At 46.2% G+C, this 26,350-nt stretch overlaps 1 protein-coding gene across 4 annotated transcripts in view; it reads left to right on the top strand.

Annotated features, from left to right (window-relative positions):
* The window catches only part of tln2a (talin 2a), a 116,996-nt gene that overhangs the window by 74,528 nt on the left and 16,118 nt on the right, over positions 1-26,350 (top strand). For all 4 annotated transcript variants that reach the window (XM_060072237.1, XM_060072238.1, XM_060072241.1 and 1 more), the window contains exons 33-41: positions 20,760-20,853; positions 21,397-21,486; positions 21,663-21,785; positions 22,112-22,255; positions 22,657-22,818; positions 23,075-23,215; positions 23,873-24,054; positions 25,331-25,463; positions 26,065-26,166. In XM_060072237.1, the coding sequence (XP_059928220.1) occupies positions 20,760-20,853; positions 21,397-21,486; positions 21,663-21,785; positions 22,112-22,255; positions 22,657-22,818; positions 23,075-23,215; positions 23,873-24,054; positions 25,331-25,463; positions 26,065-26,166 (1,171 nt within the window). The remainder of the gene's footprint in view (positions 1-20,759; positions 20,854-21,396; positions 21,487-21,662; positions 21,786-22,111; positions 22,256-22,656; positions 22,819-23,074; positions 23,216-23,872; positions 24,055-25,330; positions 25,464-26,064; positions 26,167-26,350) is intronic.

Raw genomic sequence — 26,350 nt, 5'->3', positions numbered from 1 at the left:
ATTCTTTATTGATCCTGGATGAAATTGAGATGTCATGTGTATTGTACGTGCATACATGTTGACCTTACACATAGTAGTGATTACGCATACATTCGGTATGTATTTTGGCTCTTATGTTTAATGAGGGATACATGGTTTTAGGTTTTAACAGATTTTTATTGACATGATTTATTGACTAGATTTTTGTATTATGCTTCATTTTTTTTTTTTATTAGTATATGTATAGCATTATAGTTTGGAAGGATAAAACTCAGGAAAAGTTAAATATAATAGTTAAACATCTTGTGGCTATTCCCATGAACATTCAAGCAGAACATAGCAAAATCTTGGCGCTAAATGTGTCATTTGTTTTTCATTCTAAGTCGTGTGTGTGTGTGTGTGTGTGTGTGTGTGTGTGTGTGTGTGTGTGTGTGTGTGTGTGTGTGTGTGTGTGTGTGTGTGTGTGTGTGTGTGTGTGTGTGTGTGTGTGTGTGTGTCAGGTACACTAATGTCAGACCCTGTGTGTGTATGTAAATATTTTAGTTTGAATATACAAAAAAGCGTCTATCATTTTGAATAAAAGGCAAAAAACAAAACAAATTGAGCACTGCACAGCAACACTGCCCTCAATAGCAGAGTAAGTGCACCCCTCAGCAGCACAGGAAGTGCAGTGCACCTCTCAGCAGCACAGGAAGTGCAGTGCACCCCTCAGTAGCACAGGAAGTGCAGCTTGGTCTTGCAGTCGAGGCCCTGCAGCTCTCCGCTGGGGCTCAGGGATCCACAAGTGTAGCACTGTTGCGTCTCACAGGTGGAGCAGGGATGCCCCTGCAGGCCCATCCTCAGGGAGGCGTTGTTTCCCAATGGTTCCCCCTGCAACCACATCCAGCGGGTACCAAAGTGCCTCAACCCCACCCACACACGCTCGCCGATCAGGGCCTCACGGATGTCGCGGCTAGCCACCAGCAGGTCCGCCTCGGAGGTCAGGCTGGCGAGGTCGTCGTGCTTCTCCCGGCAGTACTCCAGCGCTTCCTCCCAGGTCCTCCGCTCCGTCACCACCACCGCCGTGTTCAGGCAGAGGAAGTAATGGAGCTCAGTACCTGTCCCGCTGACCAGAAGATAGTTGTCGTCCTGTGAGCCCCGCAATAGGACAGCCCTTAGCCCTGAGCTGTGCGGATGGTGTTCCTCCCAGTGGAGGTTGGAGGCGTTGCCGCCCCTAGACCAGCGCCAGCTCGCCTCGTTGGTATCTTCACGATACAGTCCAACCCAGAAAGACCCAGCTTTTTTCTGTACCGCCTTGTGGATCTCATCCATGTCCTGGCTGCTGGAGAAGGAGGCAAGCTCGATGAAGTCTGTCTTACAGTATAACTGCGCATCGGCCCAGTTCAGTTTTTTTTCAACGAGTACGTACTTCCCAGCCGCCGCGGAGCTCGCTGCGAGGAGCATTGCGTAAATATAGCGACTCATCGAGAACGTCTTTTTCCCAACGCCAGAGATCCGAGAGTCCGGAGCAGGTTGCATGAAGCGAACGGATGAGCTGCTCGGTGTGTTATGACAAGACAATGACAAGTGCAGACAAGGGAGAGGCGAGCTCACAAGAAACTTTGAATAATGATATTGTAATTTGGCATATCTAATGAGCTATGCCGTCAAAGGCTGACAAAACATGGTTCTGCCACCCCTGATGTACTTATACATCAGGGGTGTACTTATACAAAAGATGTACTTATACAAAATTAATTGTAAAAGCTTTAATTTTTTTTTTGCAAATATAAGAGTATGTATAAATATGAATAATTTGAATGCGCATTATGTAAATAGTTGTTTAAAACTGAAAAATGTATAACAGATAATTGCGAGCAGTTGAACAAGGGGTGGGAATACATAAGCGTCTGCTTCCTCTCACTTCTTTTTGGACACAGACACTACATTTATTTTATAAAGTTTATGACACTTTATAATTATTGTTGTTTTGTGTTATGTGTATTTGTATGATATGTCATACTTGCTTTTCTTATTATTTACTTTTTTTGTTCGAAATAAAGACAAAATTAATAAATGAATAGGAGCGGGTTGGGAAAGAGTTAAAAAAAAAGAATTTGCATCTAGGCCTTGTTTTCATGTGAGATTTTTCCAGCCTTTCCATTTCTAGGCTTTATTTTGAAAAAACTTGTTGGTTCAGTGTTTATCTCAAAGAAAACAGTGCACACAAGCGTATGTGTGTTGATATGTTGGGGCGGATTACGAGGGATCCCGGCCTGTGTGCGCACGCAACAGGATTTTTTTTAATTTTTTACAAACATTAGCTGATATTCAGCAACCTACACAGCCTCTCTGAAATCCTCTCCAAAACCTGATAGACATGTTTAGATCCTTTCTGAAAGGATCAGTGGTAGCTGGTGGTTTTTAAAGTGAGGGAGGAAGGACTGTGTGCTTGGTTGCCATTGGCCTCCTTGCAATGTTGGTGGCCTAGGGTGGGAAAAGTATGTGAGACTCAAGTTGTTTCAGGGTGTTTTGGTGAACTACAAAATACCAGGGACGGATTATTATGTGAATAAAATTGATACAAAGCCACCAGTGGCATCATTGTACTTTGAAAGCTGGTGGTGTGACGTTGGGTAATAGGGACGTGAAAGTAAGCGTCTTTCAGGGCTATTGATACGAACCAGTCCCCCTGAGCGATAGCCTGGAGGACGTCCGCAACACGCAGCATGTGGAAGGGAAGAACCTTGAGGAACTGATTCAGCCCTCTCAAGTCCAGAATGGGGCGAAACCCGCCATCCTTCTTCGGTACCAGAAAGTAGGTTGAGTAGAACCCATCGAGCTGTTCTTGTGGTTCTACTACTTCGATTCCCAAGGAGCGTGGCTACTTCCTGTCTCAGCACCAGGGATTTGTCGGGATTGGTGACCACGGTAACCTTGATCCCGCTGAAAGTTGGGGGCCGGCGTCGGAATTGGAGTGTGTACCCGTTGGATAGCGTGGACACTATCCAAGGGTCTGTGGTCTGCTCTTGCCAGTAGCTCAGGTGCTGCTGAGAAAAGCGTCCGACGACCGGCCCTTGGACTTCAGTACCTACCCCCCCTGCCCCTAGGGGCCCTGGGGGGGCGGCGGCTGGGCGCCGAACCTCTTGGCGCCTGAAATGCCACCCGTGGGGCAGAGCTACGGCGCTAGTCAGCCCGTGCTGAGAAGTGCTGGCCCCTCGATTGTCCACCTGAACGTGGTTGAGAGCTATTGGCACGGGGTACCGCAGAGGCCCCCGGCCTAGAATGAAGCAAAGGTGCACGCCGTAAGCTAGCAAACTGCTGGCCAACCTGTACACTTCGCCCCAGGGCCTGAAGAGCAACTGGCCCAAATGTCTGGCCTGGGACCACTGGAAGAGAACGGAGGGTCTGTCGACACACCTCCGACAGGGGTGACTGCGCCAGCCAAACCTGGCGGCGCGCCAACGTAACAGTTGACATTAACCTGCCTAGCTCCCTAGTCATGTACGCAAAAGTTTGCAGTGAAGCATCACTGAGGGTCTGTGCTGAAGGATCAGCACCTGACCCCCGTATAGTCTGAGACGGCGCCAGAACGATGTGAGAAAGCGTATTCCCAAGACGTCCCACACAGGCAGCAATGTTGTAACTCCTGGTAAGGAGGTCATCTGTAATCCGGCACTGGGGCCGAGGGCAGCGCGCCTCGGTTCTCAGAGCCTAGTCCGGGGAGACAACCAGGGACGCTATAGCAGGCTCAATCGGAGCTAACCGGTCCAAGCCAAAAGAATCAGCATTGGCCATAGTTGCCAGAACTCTGCTATCACTAGTGTGCTGAGAGAGAGCCCTTGAATCTGGCCAGCATCTATGAAGCTCTGCAATGTACGGCTCAGAGGAAAAAGAGTTTTCTCTTTCAGAGCAAAGAGAAAACGGAAGGTTGAGCGGCCTGTGGAAAAAAGGTGTTCACTGGTGCAGATGAAACAGGAGCTTCATCCAACCCCAGTCTTGCCAGGGCCATTCGCACGGCTGGTCTAACAGTGTCGTGGCCGGACACTGGCCCTCTAGCCGAGCCGCCCAGAGACCCTTGAGTGAACGCCTGAGAGGCAAGGGACGCTTGCTCTTCCTCCTCTGTAAAGAGGCTACAGGACGCAGCTGTAGACAGCATGTCATCCTCTGTATAAGTGGGTTGCGCAGCCGCAGGGGCCGCGGCTGGTACACCCTGAGCTGGTTGGAGGTTCTGTAGCCATCCTCCGCCTGCAGGGAGGCCATGCAGGCGACACAATTATGGGCGCTTAGCATGTTGGCAAATTAATTGCAAGCAAATGAATCAGTAGGCTAGGCAATCAAGCTTTAGGCGAGAGCAGCCGGGCAACGACGCGACACCCCGACAATAACAGTGACGGCAAGCTACAGGCGAGAGCACCCGAGCGACGCGACACCCCGACAATAACAGTGACCGCGAGCCTTGGAAACCCAAGCAGCCCACTGGAGAGCAAATCAACACAGGCTAGGCTATCAAGCTACAGGCGAGAGCACCCGAGCAACGACGCGACACCCCGGCAACAACACAGTGACGGCGAGCCTTGGTAATTCAAGCAGCCCACCGGAGAGCAATCAGCACAGACTAGGCAATCAAACTACAGGCGAGAGCACCCGAGCAACAATGCGCCCGACAATACAGTGACGGCGCCTGGAAAACACAGTGACGGCTTTTGGAAACCCAAGCCACTCACTGGCGATCAAATCAAAGAACGCAACTGGTTAAATAAATAGAGAGCGGCTTGGACCCCAAGCCGCGCACTGGCACATACAAATGAGCAACCGGGCTTAGGCGAACCAACAATCACACAAACAATGTTTCTGTGTCCTGCTAATACGCTACCACGAGAAGATAGAAGGAACAGATCCTCGGGTGACTCCGGAATATATAGACTTTCTCGGGTCACCCAGGTGTCACAGGTGACTTTTTTGGTATAATTACTCGACCTGCGCATGCGCGAGATGGAACATCCAGTGCTAAAGCACCGCCTCTGGCGGTCAGTAGGAATGAAATAGAACAAGGTTCAATAGCAACAGTAAAATAACCTGTTTGGCAATGGCAGAAAAGATTTGGCCAATTTTTCATGGGCGCAACCCACACACTTAGCGCTGCTGCTCATCCCACAAATGCATGTTCCTTACAAATGGGGCACCATTTGAAAAGGAACTAAACAGGCTTTCCAACAGTATATGATTTACTGCCAAAAAGCATTAGTACCACAGAGAAATAATCTACCAAACACAAATTTCCTTACTTTTTGTGCCAAGTTTATGTAAATATATATATATATTTATATCATATAATACATATTATCACGGCCAAAAACGGTATGCGCCTACACGATATTATGAATCTCAAACGACTGCGTCGGGTTCTCCGACGTCTCGTTGTGGAAATATCAACGACGTCAGAGAACTTAAGGTTACGACCGTAACCCCGGTCCTGATAGCATGAGTGAGGTATCTCACATATGGGTACGCCTCCCCGCGTATCCCTCAGAAGCACTTTGGGCCCTATCTTGTATCCGGCGCAATTTACTTTCTACACTGACGCATGTGTCGTTGCTAGTTTGCAACTGGTGCAGAGCGTTCTTTTCCCTCCACCGCCACGCGCCTGTAAATTAGGGAATGATCTTGCGCCCCGAGGGGCGGTTTGGCGAAAGGAGGAGTGGTGTTCTGGCGCTAACATTCCCTGGTGCTATTTTGCAGTTTCAGAAAACAATTGCGCCACAAACCAGGAAATACCTGGTTTAAAGTCAGTGGCACGTTGTTCAGATGCTATTTTAAGGGCGCGTGTATAATGTTGCTGGTGCACCTCGCGCATACACTTTGCTTTTCTCATCTACCTAGCCTCACAGCTGATACAGCGGTAATGAGTTGTACTTTTAAATCAATGCATCTGCAAACACCGTACAGCAAACACAACATTTCTTGACACAGACTTCGTGTACAAGCCCATAACTTTTAGGATTGATCAGTATTTGATTGTGAGAAAACATTGTTTTACCGCGAGTGAGTCTTAAATAGAATGAATGCATGCGAGCGCGCTTCTGTGTATGCAGAAGAATAATGAAAGCGGGCGCACGTGTGTGCGTCCATCTGTTTAAACACACGCAAACTAAACACGTAACACACAATACAGTCCATGGCAATCTATATTAACGGGGGGACACATGCATATTAGGAACACAAGTCGATAACGATAATGCATACAATACTGGTAAGAAACGATGTTTGTTAATGTATTGCGTATATCATTGAATAGAACCAGTTACCGCATATCATATGTGTGTTAAGTTTTCTTTGCCGAAATTTATTTGAGGACTCAGTGTTTCTGAAGTTGTGGAAGAAAACGCTATTCCATGTGTGAATTAGGCCATATTATTTGGCCATATTATTTGGCCATAAACTGAGCCATTTGAAGTTAGAAATTCATGTGGTCATGCATCTGTCTCATTGGAGACTGCAAAATATCAAATTGTCAGATTCAAATGCGCTCATGGCTCTTAAAAGGGATGTGAGATGGCCCTCTCATTGGTTTATTGCACGTTACGCCATAACCACACCTACGGGTAATAAGGCTACTTCAGACCAACCCTTTTTAGATTTGCACCGGGCGCAAGAGTCATTTATGCGGCGGTAAAATAGCAACAGCGCTACTACTGCCCACAAAGCTACTTGCGCTTGGCGCTAATCACTTGCGTTTCAGACCATTAAAATGGTCAGCCCCCTATATAATTATCTGACCGTGCGTACGGCGTCATTCAAGGCAGAAACCTCTTCTCGCTCACCGCAAGAAGGGCAATCCGGTGAGATACCTAACCCTTGCTATCAGAGAACCGGGGTTACGGTCGTAACCTTAAGACCTCTTTCAAGCAATCATGAGATATCTCGCATATGGGATATGTTTACTCTCGTATTGCTGGACAGGCCAACCTCAACGATACGTGACCATTCCAATCATGACAGAGCATCCTGCGCTCCCTATGAGTTTAAACTCAAAACAGCGTGAGCCAAGCGAGGCGCAGTAACGTGAAGTCTGTTAAACCTCATGAACGTAATGGGTGAAGCCCAAGAAGCGGATTCGCACACCTCCTGCAACGAAACCCCTTTAAACAAGGTCCAAGATGTGGCAATGCCCCTTGTTGAATGCGCATGCAAACCAACAGGCACCTCAAGCCCTTTCGCTGATGAGGACCAGACCATGCGACGAACAATTTATCCGCTTTCCTAAACGAGTCCTTGACACATAAGCTCTCAGAGCGCTCACAGGTCACAACGTATCTAGCCGCCGTTGTTCCGCAGACGTGAACGGCGGAGGGTAGAAAGCATTAAACTCCATGGAAAGGCACGAGTACGACGTGTCCATGACCTTAGGAATATATGCCGGGTTCGGCCGCAGCGACACCTTAGAGTCCCCAGAGCCAAACTGCATGCATGACAAATGCACCGATAAAGCGTGTAAATCACCTTGCTGAGACTAACGCCATGAGCAACGCCGTCTTAAAGGAAAGCGTTTTCCCGACCACTTCTGACAGTAGTTCAAATGGAGGCCCAGATAAAGCCCCCAACACCAGTGGCAAATCCCATCCAGGTGATGGAGGTTTTGACAAGGGCGCAAACGCCGCGCTCCCCACAGGAAACGACAGACCAAGGGATGCTGCCCCACTGTCTTACCGTTAATACCCTCGTGACACGCTGATATGGCAGCGAGATGCACTTTCAATGTAGAAATAGCTCTCCCTTTGTCAAGGAGAGACTTTAGAGATATCAACACAGTATCAACAGAGTACTGGAAGGGGACTTTATCAGTAGAAGTACACCAATCCTCAAATACACGCCAATTAGCCTCATACAAAGTACACGTCGAAGGCGCCCTCAAGCTTTGGATGGTCATTATAACATTCTGTGGCAGGACACATAACGTTAGATTTATCCTTTCACATGCCAAGCCCAGGCTGCCAGACGTTCTGGGTGGGGATGAAAAATGTCCCCCTGAGCCTGGGATAACAGATCCCTGCGCAGCGGGAGTCGCAGCGGCTGAGAATAAAGCATTTGCGTTATCTCCGCCAACCACTGTTTCTGAGGCCAATTCGGCGCTACCAGAATAGCAATTGGATCCCTCGTTCCTCACTCTGTCTAATCAGAGCCAACGGGGGAAACGCATAAAAGGAGTGTGCGTGGCCACGCGTGTGCCAATGCGTCCACCCCGAGCGGAGCCTGTGGATCATTCAGAGAGAAGAACAGGGGACATTGTGTGTTCTCTCTGGAGGCAAACAGGTCTACTGACGGGCACCCGTAGTGGTTCCGAACCAGTTTCATCACCTCCTGGTGAAGTCTCCACTCTCCATAACGAGGGTGACCTCGTGAGAGTAAATCTGCGCCGCGGTTCATCAGTCCAGGCACATGCGTTGCCCCGAGTGAGAGTAGATTGGCGCTGCTCCAGAGGATCAGTTTGTGTGCCAGCCTGTGTAGTTGAGGGGAGCGCAAACCTCCCTGCTTGTTGATGTAGGCCACTACCGTTTTATTGTCTGTCCTTACCAGAACATGAGTGTCTGTTACATACGGCAGAAAATGTCTCAGCGCTAGGAACACTGCCATAAGTTCGAGGACATTGATGTGAACAGAGTGCTGTTCCGATCTCCATTGGCCGTTCACTGAATTTCTGAATTTCGATTACCTTTTATACTTCTTTCAAAATCACAGTTTAAGTTCCATGTCGGCTTGTTTTCAGTTGGTCTCATTGATTTATGCTGAGGTAAGAGCTTGAGGACGTCCAGTCAGTATTGCCAGATTGGGCAGTTTTTCGCACCTTACGCACTTCCTCTGGTAACGCAGTCATTCGCGACGCCTTTCTTCTGTGTCGTTTCTTCTATTTGTCTCTAACCCAATCTTTCATCGATCGATGCTTTGGATGTCGCGGATGATATGATGCATCGTTGCAGCAACATTTAAGATTATCGTGATTAGTTCTGCCCATTCTGACAAATTAGAGTGACAGCGGCCGCACTTATCCCGCGTCTTGTGAACTTAGACAGTACGTCATATCCTGCCCATTGCAAGCACATCCCCCCCCAAAACCCCCCCAATGTCTGACAGCATTTATTTCCGTATATATAGCATAAATTGTGAATCACCCTCAGGGTCGAATCCCCTGAAATACAAATGAAGTGAAAATGCGGAGGAAATGTGTGGAATAAATCTCTGCCTTGCTAGAAAAGTAAAATAAATTAAATTTTTAATTTGTCTGCTTCATAGAAGTGGCCACATGTCTCCATCAAATTCGCCAGTGCCTGCGTGGGAAATTAGACTTTGAAAGATTCTCATTTCACCGCATCCAAAAGCTCAGAGAAGCGCAGACGAACGAGGTGTTAAAAGCGCTGGGTGATTTGGGTGAGCATGCTGTCATGGATGGAATCATAGAGCACTCTGTATTCCTGACGGGGATTTAGTAGAGGTAAATCTTTTCCGAGACATTCACTAATTTTAGTTCTCGCTATCGTTCAGAGGATCGGAACTTCTTGCTTTGCGTCTCTCAGACTGAGTGGGTTGGTTCTCATGGCCTAGACTTGAGAGGATAACCCCTCCATCAGGACTGTCCCACAGACAGGGCTCCTGCTTATTGGTTCATTGCGCAGCCAGCGCTCCAGCCTATTCCTGAATAGATTTTGGGGCAATTCAGACCCCTTAGCTTGTCACACCTAGCTTGGCAAGCCAGACCCACATCAAGATGTTGGGGCCGGGAACACTGCATTGGCACGGCTCAATCAAAGGGGTGGGATAAACGGTTGTCTTTCAAATTCCCTCTGCAAGAAATAGGATAGCGCTACAATCAATCACGTAGCAGGGACCACACAGACTTTTAGGTTTTAACATATTTTTGACATATTGTCAAAACTTGATTTTTGTACTATGCTCCTTTTTGATAATATCTAATGTATTTGATTTGTATATGTATAGCATGTGATAGTTTGGAAGGATAAAACTCTAGGAAAAGTTATAGATAATAGTTATACATTTTGTGGCTATTCCCATGGTAATTCAAGCAGATCAAAGCATAATCTTTACACTAAATATGGCATTTTCTTTCCCTTCTAAATCCATTGTGTGTGTGTGTGTGTGTTTGTGAGATATCAGACCCCGTGTGTGTCAGAATGTAAATATTTTAGTTTGAATATACAATAAAAGCGTCAGGCATTTTGAATATAAGGCAAAAAAAAAGAAACAGAATTGAGCACTGCAGAGCAACATTGCCCTCAATAGCAGAGGAAATGCAGCCCTCAGTAGGACAAGAAGTGCACCCCTCAGCAGTACAGGAAGTGAAGCTCACCCCTCAGTAGCACAGGAAGTGCAGCTCGGTCTTGCAGTCGAGGCCCTGCAGCTCTCCGCTGGGGCTCAGGGATCCACAAGTGTAGCACTGTTGTGTATCACAGGTGAAGCAGGGCTGCCCCTGCAGGCCCATCCTCAGGGAGGCGTTGTTTCCCAGCGGCTCCCCCTTCAACCACATCCAGCGGGTACCAAAGTGCCTCAACCCAACCCACACACGCTCACCAGCCTCAGCCTCCCGGATCTTGCGGCTAGCCGGCAGCAGGTCCCTCTTGGAGGCCAGGCTGGCGAGGTTGTCATGCCGCTCCCGGTAGTACTCAAGCGCTTCGTCCCAGGTCCTCTTCTCCGTCACCACCACCACCAGATTCAGGCAGAGGAAGAACCGTTAGTAACTATACGTGGCATACAGACCGTAGGCGGCACCCCGGCACCTCACGCATAGTTCACCCTTGCGCCCTAAGATGTCCGGTTGTCCGCTCGCCCAGGGCAGGTTCGAGGCATTGCCGCCCCCAGACCAGCGCCAGCTCGCCCTGGCCGTCCCTCCACGATACAGTCCCACAAAGAACAGGTTGTGATTGGTTACCTCTTGCGCCTTGTGGACCTCATCCATGTCCTGGATGCTGGAGAAGGAAACGAGCTCATTTCTCAACTAATGCGTACTTCCCAGCCGCCGCTAAGCTCGCTGCGAGGAGCATTGCATAAATATAGCGTCCCATCGAGCCCATAATTTTCCCCCCTTCCGAGATACAGGAGTCCGGAGTAGGTTGCACGAAGCGAGCGGATGAGGTGCTCGGTGGAATCAGAGACTGGAGGCCCGGGAGAGGCAAGCTATCACAGGAATATTTGAATATTTCTATAGTTATCTCACATAGCTAATGAGCTATGCCGTCACAGGCTGACAAAACACAGCTCTGCCACCTCTCTGCCATTCTCAATCGTCCTCATAACCGTGTGTGCTACAACAAACATACAAAATGTAACATCTCACCCGTTGTAACTGCCATCTTTAATGCAGCAGATAAAGATATGCCTCAGCCACTGGTACAACATGTGCCTAGTCACAGTACTACGGATTGCCTTCAAGTAATCGCTGGCCAGTGGTCCGCATCTACAAACAACTGAGGCAAACCCATTACCTCATCCCGCAACCACCATCAGACGGTGAGAACTCCCCCGTTGATTTTAACAACTACGTGCGCAAACTTCAATGCCATGAATGGACAATGTTCAAGACTCATGAAAGACTATTCAGCAAATCATTGGATACCAAACTACTCCAAGAAAGCACTTACTTTGCCTGCTCCGGCGATCAAGCAAAGTAGAGTAAAGTGCCCTCCATCCTAACCGGAGTATTCTTCCAAAACAGAATACTCTGTACACGAAATAACAACGGGAAGGAGTTTGGATTACAACTCCTAAATTACGCGACACTTATTCTAACCGAGTCTACACTGGTTTCCATTACTTACTGAATTGAGAAACAGCTGATCTTCGTGAAAGACATCATCCATCGCTCAGCAGAGGTGCAGCAGACAAACACCATAAATGTCAAAGGACAGTAAGCAGAGACAAACTGTCATACATATGGCAGCACCGCAGGTCCAAAGCTATTGACATAATTCCAAATAATAGCATGTTTCCCTCTCCCTGACCACTATCAATGAAACCACTGACGTTTATAAGTACTATTTGGCCAAATGTCAATAACCCCCCGACCCAAACGTTGACCACGCCCCCTTGGTCCACAAACATAGAGACAGTTACCCCAGATTATTATCCATCCACTGATAAATTCCCTTTTTAAAAAAGTAGATATAGATATTTTTCTCCTGCCAAATAACGGTGACAATGGATCAATGTGGTGACATACGAGACCATCAAAGCCAGAAAATCCCAGTCCACCCAAATACAAACATATTTATTTAACACCTGTCTGATCAATGGAAAGATGCCAGGATCATGGAAGGGGGCCCTCATCCATAGAATACCTGAGAAAGACATTCCAAGCGACCCATATACATGGAGGAAATCTCTCTCCTTCCCACTGTCTACAAAATCGTTATCAAATGTCTGCTTGCCCGCGTCCTCCCATGGCTTGTAGACACAGGCATGCTCTCACCCAAACAAAAAGCCTACATAGTCAGACAGGGTATGAACAAGCATGTGTTCAGCCCTAAAGTTGATGATTTTTGAACATGAATCATGTCAACTTTAGACTGTATTCCTGGATTTTAGAGATGCCTTTGGAACACTTTCCCACAAAATGATGCTGAGTGCACCGGAGGAGATCCATATACCTCACCCCTTTGTGGACATAACGACTATCTATAAGGGATCTTTTCTGCTGGTGGTCTGTGGACATCAACTCGCAGAGCCCATTCCTCTCCATGTTGGGATTAAAACAGGCTGCCCCTGGAGTGCAGTGAACTTCATCCTTGCCATTAACCAGTGGCTCAAGTGGCTTTGTCAGTGTGGACCACCTTATATCAGATCCCCAAACCCTGTTCAAGGGTACGCTGACAATGTCGAGGTGTCCTCCAGAGACGAGAGTGTCATACACAACATGCTGGCCAGAACAGGTGAATTTCTTCACTGGTCAAAGCTGGAGGTGAAGCACACCAAGTGAGCAGCACTATATGAGCAACGCAGCGGTGGCAACCGCTGGTATAATGCCAAATCTGACAAACTCCCCTCCTTCAGAATCACCGGACAGCCTATCAGGGTCTACTCACACCATGAGTCATACACCTATCTTGGCAATAACATCAACACAGCAGATGAGTGGGGGGAGCAGGAACAGGAGCTATGAAGTGCCTATTAGAACAGAATCAATATAATCGGTTCCTCCCCCCACCCTGTAGTCTTGAAACTGGACGCTATCAGAGAGATGGCCCTGGCAAAGGTACAACACCTCTTTGCAAACGTCCGCATCCTGCAAAATGTCTTACGGGACATGAACAATTAAACAGTCCAGGCTGTCAGAAAATGGCTATGGCTGAACTCTCACTCTACCCGGGATCTCATCTTCCTCTCACATAAAGAATGGGGGCTGGGTGTCCCAAACGTGGAATGGGTATACTCTGCTACCAGGCTGACACACCTCATCAGCATGCTCAGGGCTGTACGCTTACTTTTTAAAATGGTAGCACTGGTGCTAGCAAGCAAAAGTAGCACAAAAATAATTTTGGTAGCACACATACTATAGTCAAAAAATAAAAATTATTCAGATATAACTAGATGAACAGAATAGGACGTGTATATACAAAATTAACACAATATGAACAAATTTAACAACAGTAAAGTGACAATGAACATATTAAATAGTAAAGTGACTATGAGAGCCTCTTTTAAAACATCAGCAGCCAGAAGTCGTGAACACATTCAACAAAATTATGTAATTATTACAAATTAGACAATATAGACTTCTTGGATTGGTCGTAGACCAGCCAATATAACGTTTTTAACCACTGGGGGTTAAACCTGTACGTTTTCCCGTTGGCCGAGACGAAGTCATGGGTGGAGTCGGCTTCGTCCGAAGGTGCCGGTTCCGTGCTTGTGGTCGCCGAGTCAATCTCTTCCATACGTGGATTTTTTTCCAAGTTTCCATCTTTATTTGATGAAGAAGAACTTGCGAATACAGAGAAATACCTTTTCATTTTTCTGTTTTGCTTAAAAAGTGAATTTCCCGCGACCGTTACAAAGCCTCTTCCTCAACGTGCGAATGTTCGGGAAATGTAGTTTTTTAGTAGTACAGCGGAACTGGCGAGCCTATAATTCAAAATACATTTCCCTACATGCATCGCTCCCATCATGCTCCCACACACTCGCGCTAAGCAGTGCCATTGAAAGTCGTACAGAAAGACGTATTTTTTTTCGGCACGGGTCCTTCTCACCCTTTCGCACCGGTGCGAGTGGACTTGTATTTATCTTCGCACGTTATATATTTTAATAGCAAATGCGATCAAAACTGTCGCACTGTACAGCCCTGATGCTCAACAATGATGATGCCACTGTCGGAGAGCTAGCCAGAGCTTCCCTCCTGCTTGACCTCAGAAAGAGGGAGGTCCCTCTGGCCATAGCAGGCCAGAACAGCTTCCTAGGCTATAGGAGGAAAAGCAGCGGGAAACTGGACGCACAAGCTGCAGGCTTTGGAGTTTGGTCAGACTGGCCAGACCTAAATGACCAGTGCAACAGAAGGGCAGTCAAACTAGAATGGACACAACACAACTCCCACACAGCACCACAGTCATCTGATTTAGTTGTCACTGACCAATCTGTAACCGCAGAGGCTACTGCATACCACAACGAGGCACAACACACACTACAGAACACAACAGCAAGGAGATTCCTTCTTAACATAAAACGGAGACCAAACGACACTGGACTGGAATCAGAATGCAGGGAAAGCTAGCATGCCTTTGTCGACCACGCGGTTTTGGTGCAAATGATTTTTAACAATATAAGGTTTTATGATTTTTTTGATATGTTAAAGATGGCCACTTTCATTTCCGCAGAAGCCAAGACAGACCAAACGTTTACATGGGTAAATTAGAACATGTAGGTGTGGCTTATTTACCATTACGCCCACTCCCAATATAAACTGTTTGCTTACCTGTGTTCGTGGGATGCTTCATGAACCACGTCCAGAACGAAAGCTTGTTTACCTTATGTCTGTTAGAATAAACCATGTGTCGAACATTTAACACTCTGAGTCATACCTAGCCCGAGACGACCATACCACAAAGGATCTAATTAGTTTTCCATCAGCTTCACAATCCATGTTTTTTGTACCCTTGACAAAGCCCTTGAAACTCATCTCTGAAAATATGTCATTGGTGGATTTAAATAAAGAGTGTGTGTGTGTGTGTGTGTGTGTGTGTGTGTGTGTGTGTGTGTGTGTGTGTGTGTGTGTGTGTGTGTGTGTGTGTGTGTGTGTGTGTGTGTGTGTGTGTGTGTGTGTGTGTGTGTGTGTGTGTGTGTTAGGGCTTTGACTTTTGCCCAAAAATCATATTCGAAGTTCGTTTGTTTATTAATATTCGAATATATTCGAATATTTATTAATATTATTTTGACCATTAAATGCCTTCAGTAATACCTGGGCTGAATCCGAATACTTAGTACATACTATTTATGTTCAGTGTCTACTACTTGACGGTCTACAGTCATGTGTAGAACGCCTAGAACGGTCTACAGCTATGCGTAGAACGCCTCTGAACACCGCCGAAACTCCACCGGATGTTTGGAGATGACGTGTCTCCCCTCAGATGCCGGCAAAATTACCTTGATAAGTTACCTGTTTTCCGTCTTGTCATCGTTGCTATTAAATTAAAAATGTCTCTTTTTACTTACTTACTTTACTTTTTGACTATTTTTAATGTCTCGTTTTTCGCCGCTTTCTATGACGTCTTTCTAAGCCGCTGTTGGTAGTGTCGGGTCAGCCATCTCTTCTTCGTTCGTTACCAGACTCGTAGTCTGGTAACGTAGTGACCTAGCGTTGTATACTGTGGCAGTAGTACGTATTCGGAAACGTTTTCCGTACTACACAATGCACACTGAGCATTCGGACGCGCTATATTTGTGGCGTACTACAAAATGCATAGGCCTACTATAAGTATGAGTATTCGGATTCAGCCCTGGATTGGGCTTTGCGAGGTTTGTTTACCGGCGTTGCTATGGTTACCGGTCTTGCGTGTTCCAACGGTTTATTATGTTTCTAATAAATCGCTGTCTAATCAATACTTCATTCACTGCCTCTTCCGTGGTCATTACAATATTATGAATAGACTGCGTGGGGTTCTCCGACGTCTCTCCCTCTTGGCCTGCCCATAACAGGTTCGAATATTAAGGGCTGCCTAATATTCGTTCGAATTTTGATTTATTTTTTGATATTCGAATTATATTCGAATCACGAAGTTCGAAGTCAAAGCCCTAGTGTGTGTGTGTGTGTGTGTGTGTGTGTGTGTGTGTGTAATTTAAATATTTACTTTGAATATAAGGCAAAAAAAAGAAAAGCGACTGGGTGTTGATACGTAGTTGCAGTTTACGAGGGATCCTGGCCTGTGTTTGCACGCAACAGGCTTTTTTTTAAACATTTGCTGATATTCAGTAACCTACCTACCTCTCTGAAATCCTCTCCAATACCTGATAGACATGTTTAGATCCTTTCTGAAATAAGTAAAGAGTTCTCCCTTGCCATTTATTCTATTTATATGGCAAATGGCTGTTATGTTTTACTTGCCCAATAGCAAAACATACTTGCCCAAAATGGAAAATGTAGTCCTATTAAGAAAATGTATAAAACCAACAAGTATTTCTTGAATTATAATAATTTATTCAAATACAAAAGATAGCAATTATGGCTGCAAAGCTGTCAAACCAGCTAGCCCAACAGAAGAAACACTAGGGCAGGCATCTCCAAACGGCGGACCGCAGTCCGGGTCCGGACCAAGTGACGGTCCTATCCATGACCAATTTAAAATAATAATAAAAAAATAAAAAAACTTTTTTTATGATTTCACTATACAAAGCATGATTATGTTAATCAAATCATTTCTCACTGAAATACAAATTGAAAGGCAGAATAGTCTGTAGTACAGCATAAAAACAGCAAAAAGCAATGATCTTCACAGAGCGAAGATCATGCACTCACCGAACCCCCCCCCTCCCTCCGTCTGTCACGGCATGTGCGTAATAGCGTCACTCAAAAAATAGCCAATCAAATTTTTTGCTTACCGGAAGAGCGATTTGGAATGAGAAAATGGCTTGCTCGAAAATAAGGAAATTTGACCCCGAAAACAGACATTTTAAAGATGAATGGACTGACCAATTCATGTTCATTCTCCCGCAAGGCAGTACAAAACCTTTGTTGTGTATTTTATGTGTTGAAACCGTGGCACTGTTAAAAAGCAGGAATATTAAGCGGCATTACGAATCCAAACACAGATCCTTCGAGGAAAAGTATCCCCAGAAGTCAGAAGTAAGAGCGTGGAAAATATCCGAACTGAGAGCTCAGTATGAGAGGTCTACGCGTGTCTTCACACACTCATTTACAGGCCAGCAACGTGCAAATGAATGCTCACTTAAGATTGCATGGATTTTGGGGCAACATAAAAAAACTTTCAGTGACACGACTGTTGTGAAGGAGTGCTTGAACGCTGCTGCCGAGACGTTACTTGAAGGTAAACAAAGGGATGAATTGTGTGAAAAAATAAAGCAAATCCCAATGTGAGCTGCAACGACAACCAGAAAATCTGAAATTGTATCAGATGACGCACTGTCACAGCTTCATGCGGCTGTTCAGAGTGCCCCATCCTTAGCCATTGATGAGTCGTCAGATGTAACGGATAATGCCCAGCTTTTGGTTTATATGCGATTGTTTTATCAAGACAAGAAAGAGATCTGTGAGGACCTGTTGGGTCTAACACCACTTGAGACACTGTTTTGCTTACTTGAAATGAAGGCCTAATACTCTTTTTTTTGTGTTTATTTGAAATGTAGGCCTGGTGTACCTGTTTTGCTTACTTGAAATGTAGGCCTAATGCACTTTGTGTTTATTTGAAGTGTAGGCCTAGTGTTCCTGTTCTGCTTACTTCACATGTAGGCCTTATGCACTTTATATGTTTACTTGAATTGCAGGCCTAATGTACCTGTTTGGTTTACTTGAAATGTTAATATGCGTTACTTTGTCTTACTAGTCTTTCATGGTTAAAAGTAAGCTATTTGGAAATTGAAAATAAATACATCTGAAGTTATATGGTAATATGCCGTGTTGATTGTATTTGACAAAAGAAGGCTATTGGGACGTGGTAGGTTCGGACCTTTCTTGGAAGGAATTTTTAGTAACTGGACCTTGTTCAATTTTAATTGAAGCCCCCTGCACTAGGGCCTCGAAAATAATTAATTAATATATTCATATAGGGCCTACTACAGTAATTGGAATGACAAAATCTATTTTGCAACTATTAATTGGATCCCGATTCGCTATAATTCAAAATTATCTTCAAATAATCACCTGTAGTAAGAAAGAGCCCACCATTGGCAACTACTACAGCAATCAGAATGACTAAATGCATTTTTATTAATTTTTGGTGATTTCTTTCCTGAAACAATTCCATGGTCAAGTCTATGACACCAGTCTGTGGGGTGTTATTTGTAGACGGTCCCTAAAACAGATAGCAGCAGGAACGTAGATTTAAGTGCTTTTCTGGGACACATAATAACAACTAATGTCTTTCCGTGCCTCAACCCCACCCACACACGCTCGCCGATCTGGGCCTCACGGATCTCGCGGCTAGCCACCAGCAGTTGGTCTGTCTCGGAGGTCAGGCTGGCGAGGTCGTCGTGCCTCTCCCGGCAGTACTCCAGCGCTTCCTCCCAGGACCTCCGCTCCGTCACCACCACCACCACCACCACCACCAGGTTCAGGCAGAGGAAGCGGTGGACAGTGTGCATGGTGTAGAGACCGTAGGAATCGTCATTGCACCTCATGCATAGTTCAGCCTGTTTTCTCCAGCTGAACGGTTGTCCGCTTGCCCAGGGCAGGTTGGAGGCATTGCCGCCCCCAGACCAGCGCCACCTCGCTTCAACGGCCTCTCCACGATACAGTCCTACCCAAAACCAGCTGACTTTAAATCCCTCTAACGCCTTGTGGATCTCATCCATGTCCTGACTGATGGAGAAGGAGGCAAGCTCGGTGAAGTTCTTCCGGCAGTTTAACTGCGCATCGGGCCAGGTCTGCCATTTCTGAACGAATACGTACTTCCCAGCCGCCGCTGAGCTCGCCAGGAGATGCATCGCGTAAATATAGCGTCATCGAGAACGTCATTTTCATACTGTCCAAGATACGGGAGTCCGGAGCAGATTGCACGTCGACGCTCGTTTGGTGGAAGCAAGCGGATGAGGTGCTCGGATTGAGATCAAACTAGTATGGAAATTCAAACCATCATCAAGGTCACCTTGATGACAAAGCGATAACATCAGGCTGTTAATATGACAGGCCCCGGAAGGTATTCCAAATACGATGCAAATATTTCTTCTGCTTTCAATAGCACTGCGTCCCAACCTGTCACTACTCATTCGTCTTGCTGTCCAACAGATTTTCAGCCATTAATCAATAGTACCTGGTTCTGGGCCTAAGTGTCCCAGCTTGAGATGGAGAGTCAACTCCAAAATACGATGGCACTGAAGTGCACATCACAACAGCAAAAAAAATAATAATTACCTACCTTTACCGATTTGAGTCTTTAATGCTGTTGTGCTTTGTGATTTGCTGATGCGTTTTGCACTTCAGGGCCACCGTACCAAAAGAGTCTTGTATCCGTCATTTCAATTCTGAGAACCATTCTAAAAATACACTGATTGGAGTCAGTTACAAACTGGAATGGGAGAAACTATTTTTAATTAATTTTGTTTACAAGTCATTTATTTTTATTCAATACCCTGTCATCTATAGTATACCAATCTTTGTTTGATTATTTTTGGCTTATCCATTTTGGGGTATCAAAGACGATTTGAAAAAGAAAATTTAACTGCAATTTTTTTGCTTGATTTTCTTGTTTTTTTATTTTTTATTTGAATTGGTTGAGAATACATTCCATCAGTTTCATTACATAGATTGAATCGGAATAGCACACTTTTTGCAAAGGTCAGCTTTGATGTGTTATGACAATATGGCATAGTGCGGAGATTCCGTGACAAATCACTCCATTTTTGTGTCAGTACACACAAAGCATTTTTTTTTGTAAGTACATTCAAATTATGTCCATGTAGTGCTAATCGTAAGATACTCGATTATTCTTTAGAGTTGAAAGATTTCCGCAACAAGTAACTCTAAATGGTGCCTGGCAAGATTGTTGAAATGGTTTTGGCATTGTATTCCAAACCATTGATGTAAGCCTCTCCTGTGTACACATTTTCACCCACATGAATAAAAATGCCAAAAACCAATAGCAACGCCGACTGACAACGATTTCTTAAACCAAAACCCCAGGGAACCAAAACATTTTCTAACCGACATGAACACTTGCGTCTGATATTTCTGCAAGTCATGTATTCTAATGTAGTTTTGGAGTGCTTGAGTCCTCCTTAGTATTACAAAAGTATATCTTGAAAACGACATATTAACATGTAATACGTTATTCTGTAGCGTTTGTATGTTTGTAATGCTGTCAGCTATCTATTGTTAAAGAGGTGCACAACTTCAATGAGTTGTACCTGAATAATTCATTGCAATTAAATGGCCTCATCCAAACGTTCACGCATGAATGAGATGAGTCACACAGGCTCATCTCTTAGCCATTTCTTCCTCTCGGCTTTTTTCATTTATTTTGTGTAGCTCCTCCATTTTTGTTTGTACGCTTCGATTAGTTCCCGGCATCACTTGTGAGTGGCTGTGATAAAAGCGTCCGCGAAATGTAACGTACCATAAATGTGTCTCTCTGCAGAGCGGTCACAGACAGCATCAACCAGCTGATCACCCTGTGCACCCAGCAGGCGCCGGGCCAGAAGGAGTGTGACAACGCACTGAGAGAGCTGGAGGTAAACACACACACGCACACATGCCTAGCAACAGACCTCTGCTGGCCTCCCATCCGCAAAGCCCCGTCCATCTCTTCATGACCTTGTCTTTCACCGTTTAATCTTTTAAGAGCAAAGCGTGCCAGGGAGGGTGAACCACGAGTGAACATTTGCAGAATAGAACAGAGCGATACACAACATGCTTACTCCACAACATCTTGAGGTCTGCCTTAACACTGTATCAAATATGGGCTCAAAACGTGACAGATTTTTTTCAAATGTATTATGTCGGCACAATTATATGTATATTTTACTTGTCCTTTTCCAAGTGTTTTAAAAATCGGATTCCGATTCTTATACCAAGCCAAGTTAAAATAAATTACTTGGCTTGCCTTACTTTTATTGATTAGATTTCTTATGTCACAGCAGTACAGTACAGAAAGATAATAATAATAATAATAATTAAATCTTCACTTTTTAACTAATTTAAAACATTGGTAAGGACCTTTTGAGGTAATATTGGTGTATAATAAGTAGACCTTTAACCTCTCTCTCCGTCCGCAGGCCGTGAGAGGGTTGCTGGACAGCCCAAACGAGCCGGTCAGCGACCTCTCCTACTTCCACTGCATCGACAGCGTCATGGAAAACTCCAAGGTAGGGTGTGGGACGGTGTCTGTGTGTGTCCGTCTGAGAGGGTGTATGTGTGTCTGAGGCAGAGAATGTGCTGAAGGAGCTGGTTGTCCCGGCCCGGGGGAGAAATATAGCTCAGCCCCGCGATTCCCCGCCTCTCTCTCCCTCTTGACCTCTGACCTCTCCGTGCTGAACGGCAGGTGCTGGGGGAGTCCATGGCGGGCATTTCCCAGAACTGTAAGCTGGGAGACGTGGGGGCCTTCGGAGACTGCGTGGGGTCGGCCTCCAAGGCGCTGTGTGGTCTCACGGAGGCTGCAGGACAGGTACGGCGTGCTGCACCACTGCATGTCAGACCCCAGCAGTGGACCTCAGTGCTGTCCTCTGCTGTAGGGATGAGATGAGGGTTTAAAGTGTCAATGTATTGCCCGTCATTTCACGGCCATCCTCTGCCTTGTCTTTTTAAATCTTTTGAACTGCGCCTTTAGAGGTGATAACTGGCTGTTATTATTATTATTGTTATTCATTACAATTATTATATTCGATTTTTTTTATGTATTCATTTAATATTATCTTAATTATTTTCATTGTATAATAATTTTTATGAACATGAAAGCATTTTCTGTGTGTGTGTGTGTGGGGGGGGGGTCAGGCGGCCTATCTCGTAGGAGTATCGGACCCCAACAGCCAGGCGGGTCACCAGGGTCTAGTGGACCCCATACAGTTTGCCAAGGCCAACCAGGCCATCCACATGGCCTGTCAGAACCTGGTGGACCCCGACAGCAACCCCTCCCAGGTGACCCCCGCACCCCACCACCAATCATACTGCCACGTGTACCTCCCGTTCTCCGTATCTCTCCGTCTGTCCTGCTCTCACTCTGCCTGTACATCTCGCTCATAGCTCTTTCCATCTCTCATTAGCTTTAATCTATCCCGCTTTACCTCTTTACACCTTTCTATCCCTCACACTCTCAGTATCTCTATATTTCAATCCCTCTTTTCGTTTTTATGTCTCTCCTGCTCTGTCTCTGTATCTCCTACGTCTCTCTCTCTCTCTCTCTCTCTCTCTCTCTCTCTCTCTCTCTCTCTCTCTCTCTCTCGCTCTCGCTCTCTGTGTGCGTGCGTCTAACCCTCCCTCACGCTCTCTCTGCCTCTGCCTCACTCTCTCTGTTTGTCTCTCTATGGTCTGTGTTGCAGGTCCTGTCTGCGGCCACCATCGTGGCCAAGCACACTTCCGCTCTGTGCAACGCGTGTCGCCTGGCCTCCTCCAAGACCTCCAACCCTGCCGCCAAGAGACACTTTGTCCAGTCGGCCAAGGAGGTCGCTAACAGCACGGCTAACCTGGTCAAAACCATCAAGGTCAGTCTCAACATTGCTCCCCCCTCCTCCTTACTTCTGCCTTAGAGTTTCTCTTTTTTAAACTCCCTTCACGTCTGCTAAGTTCTAACGTCCTCTCTCTCTCTCTCTCTCTCTCTCTCTCTCTCTCTCTCTCTCTCTCTCTCTGTCTCTGTCTCTGTCTCTGTCCTCTCTCTCTCTCTCTGTCTCTGTCTCTCTGTCTCTGTCTCTGTCTCTCTTTCTCTGTCTGTGTCCCTCTCCACCTCTCTCACTCCTCAAGGCCCTTGACGGAGACTTTTCGGAGGAGAACAGGAACAAGTGTGGCGTTGCCACGGCGCCGCTCATCGAGGCGGTGGAGAACCTCACGGCCTTCGCCTCCAACCCCGAGTTCGCCACCGTGCCGGCCAAGATCAGCCGCCAGGTACGACCGCTTCCCCACCCACGCACATGCAGGTGCTGATGTTGTTTACAGGGTGTGTTTGTTGGTTGAAAGGAGTGCACAAGATCAAGGGTTCACGCTCACTGTGAGGTAAGCCTGATCTTTGCAGCTAACCAGCTATTGTTATTCTTAGTCTTTATTCAAACTTTCTTTCTTTATTATTCTCTGCAAACTTTGACACCACTCTTCCTCCACATTATTTTATTTTACCTAGAGACTCATTACACTTTTTTTCATTACACACACACACACACACACTCACTCACTCACTCACTCACTCACTCACTCACTCACTCACTCACTCACTCACTCACTCACTCACTCACTCACTCACTCACTCACTCACTCACTCACTCACTCACTCACTCACTCACTCTGTCTCTCTGTCTCTCTCTCTCACACACTTAAATGTTTACATTGCTAACCTCACTTTGCACTACAGCACAGTGTCAAGTGATGACAGTCAAACCTATGTATTTATTTTCGTTCGAAAGTGATTTGGAAGGAAGTGAAATGGAGCTCCGCTATTTTTTTTACAAACCCTGCCGATGATTGGTTTTATTATAACGTCTGATGCATTTTTTTGCAGTGCAACGAGGAAATTCGTCATACTATAACGAATTGAAATTTTCATTATAGGGCTGTGCGGCCCAGGAACCCATCATCCTATCGGCACGCTCCATGCTAGACAGCTCCACCCACCTGTTGAAGACCGCACGATCATTGGTTATCAACCCCAAGGACCCGCCCACCTGGTCTGTGCTGGCTGGTCACTCCCGAACCGTGTCTGACTCCATCAAGGCCCTTATCACCGCCATCAGGTTAGTCAGCTCGACCCCGACCCTGAATACGTCTCCCTAATATGACCTTAGACTAGATTGAAGAACGGGTTTAACATCAATATAACTTTTCCATCATCATCAACTATTTACTATTTAGCATACCCTTTAATCCATAGCAACTCTTGGCAATAGATGTTGCATGTTGAACCCACCAGCTAGGAGTCAAACACATTCTAAACAGTAGAGATTTTCTTCAATAAACTAAAGCTTTCTCCGTTGTCGAGAAAGACCTTGCGGGTACTGCGTTTGTTAGTTATTATCCCCCTGTCGCACTGAAATGACGATTCTGTCGACCAATCCACGGATAGGGTGTGTAGTTCGAAATTGTTGTCACCCCTCAGACGTCTCGGTACCCCAACGGAAGAGTACTGCGAGATGAGTACGGCTCAGTCTGGACCCCGCCCACTTTTGGCGGTGGAAACGCGAACCATGCTGCATCTTTGCATACTGAACCGACCCGTACCCGCCGGTGGAAACACGCCATAAGTGACAGGAAGTGATGGGGCCCCACATCTGCTTTAATTAGAGCGACTGTAACAGTTTATCGGCGCCCTTAGCGGTAGCACGTTGGCACATCATTAATAGCGCAGCGACGGATGGGCGTCTCATCTTCCGGTGACTCGAGTCCGAGCCCTCCCCCAGACTGCCAATGTGAGGACGGGAAAATGTGACGTGGCCTTCAAAGTCCTTTTAATGACATGGTGCCACAGCCTGGCACATTTGGGAATTGCTTCTCTACTGCAATCGTTCGCCCACATCTCAATATTTTCAAACTACTTTTTTTCCGTGTGTGCCCTTACGGCATGTCACTATGCGCGGAGATAACATTTCTAACAAACACCCCTCCCCACACACACACACACACACACTCACACTTCCCTCACAGTGTCTCAGTAAGGCTGGCGGGCTTCAATCCTAATTTAACAGCACAGTTTGATCTCTAGCTGGCTCCCATACTCCCGATTCAGCAGATGTGAAATTTTAATGAGAGATACTTGACAGTAGAAATTAAAGCAGGGCTGTCGAAGGAAAGTTAAAAAATCTGCCATGTTTTCCTTTTAATTTTTTCTTTTTTACTAAAGTTCAGTATATTCTTGCCCTAAATTTAGTTATTTTTAATAGTTACCTCGGATGTTTTGCTCTTCCTCCCCTACACCGTCTCCCATCTCTTCCTTTCTTCGCTCTACCTACACTCTGTCTCTCTCTTGTCTCTCTCTCTCTCCCACTCTTTTGCTGTCTCGCTCTTTCTCTCCAGGGACAAGGCCCCAGGCCAGCGCGAGTGCGACTCGTCCATTGATAACATCAACCAGTGTATCCGGGACATTGAGCAGGCGTCCCTGGCCGCAGTCAGCCAGAACCTGCCCTGCAGGGACGATATCTCACTGGAGGTACGAGAAGCCTGCAGGAACACTATCTCTCTCTCTCTCTCTCTCTCTGCAACGATACTTGTGCGGTGTGCATTATAGGAAATGACTTGTTCGTATCCGAATTTCTTGCATTCATATCCAAATTTCTTTCCATCTCTTTCTTTTTCCTCTCACCTTTCATACTATCTTTTTACCTCATTCTTTCTTCCCTTCTCCCTGTATCTTTTTCTTCCCCTCTCATTCTCTCTGCATTGCCCTGTCTCTCTCCCTGTCTCTGTCCCTGAACCTCTCGCTCTCTGTCTTTATTCACAATTGTTTTCGCCCCTAACGTGGGATGGATTATTATCCTATCCATCAAAGGGTAGTAAAAACCTTGTCGGGCTGTCTACTGGAACTCACACTTTTGATACGCCAACCCCTTCCTGTGTCCAGGGAGGTGGCTTACTGTGAATTGAGAGGAGGATTTTTAGCAACGCTAGGAAACTCATTCTGTTACTGTTGGAAACCCACACACATTTCCCACACATCCTGGTTGTCTGTGGGTCCCTCGTGAAAACTTGATGCAACAATACTTGTGCGTTGTGCATTACAAAAAATAATGGCTTTCATCTTTCTTCCTCAGGCGCTGCAAGACCAGCTGACGTCCAGCGTACAGGAGATTGGTCACCTTATCGATCCCGTTTCCACGGCAGCCAGGGGCGAAGCAGCACAGCTCGGCCACAAGGTATACAGCTCTACACTGACTCAGATTGACTGTTCTTATAGCATGGTAGCATTTATAACATTCCCTGTTGGCCCTTCGTGCCCCCTTCTCCTCCTCCTCCTCCTTCCTCCCTTCTGCCCCTCGTCTTGCTCCTCTTCCCACTCCTTGTCCTTCTGCTCCTGCGCCTTCCTCCTCTTACTCCTTG

Source organism: Gadus macrocephalus, chromosome 14 (genome assembly GCF_031168955.1).
Source record: "Gadus macrocephalus chromosome 14, ASM3116895v1".
Taxonomy (NCBI): Eukaryota; Metazoa; Chordata; class Actinopteri; order Gadiformes; family Gadidae; genus Gadus; species Gadus macrocephalus.
The sequence above is the reverse complement of the archived record's forward strand: the minus strand, read 5'-3'. Positions and strand labels throughout refer to the sequence as shown.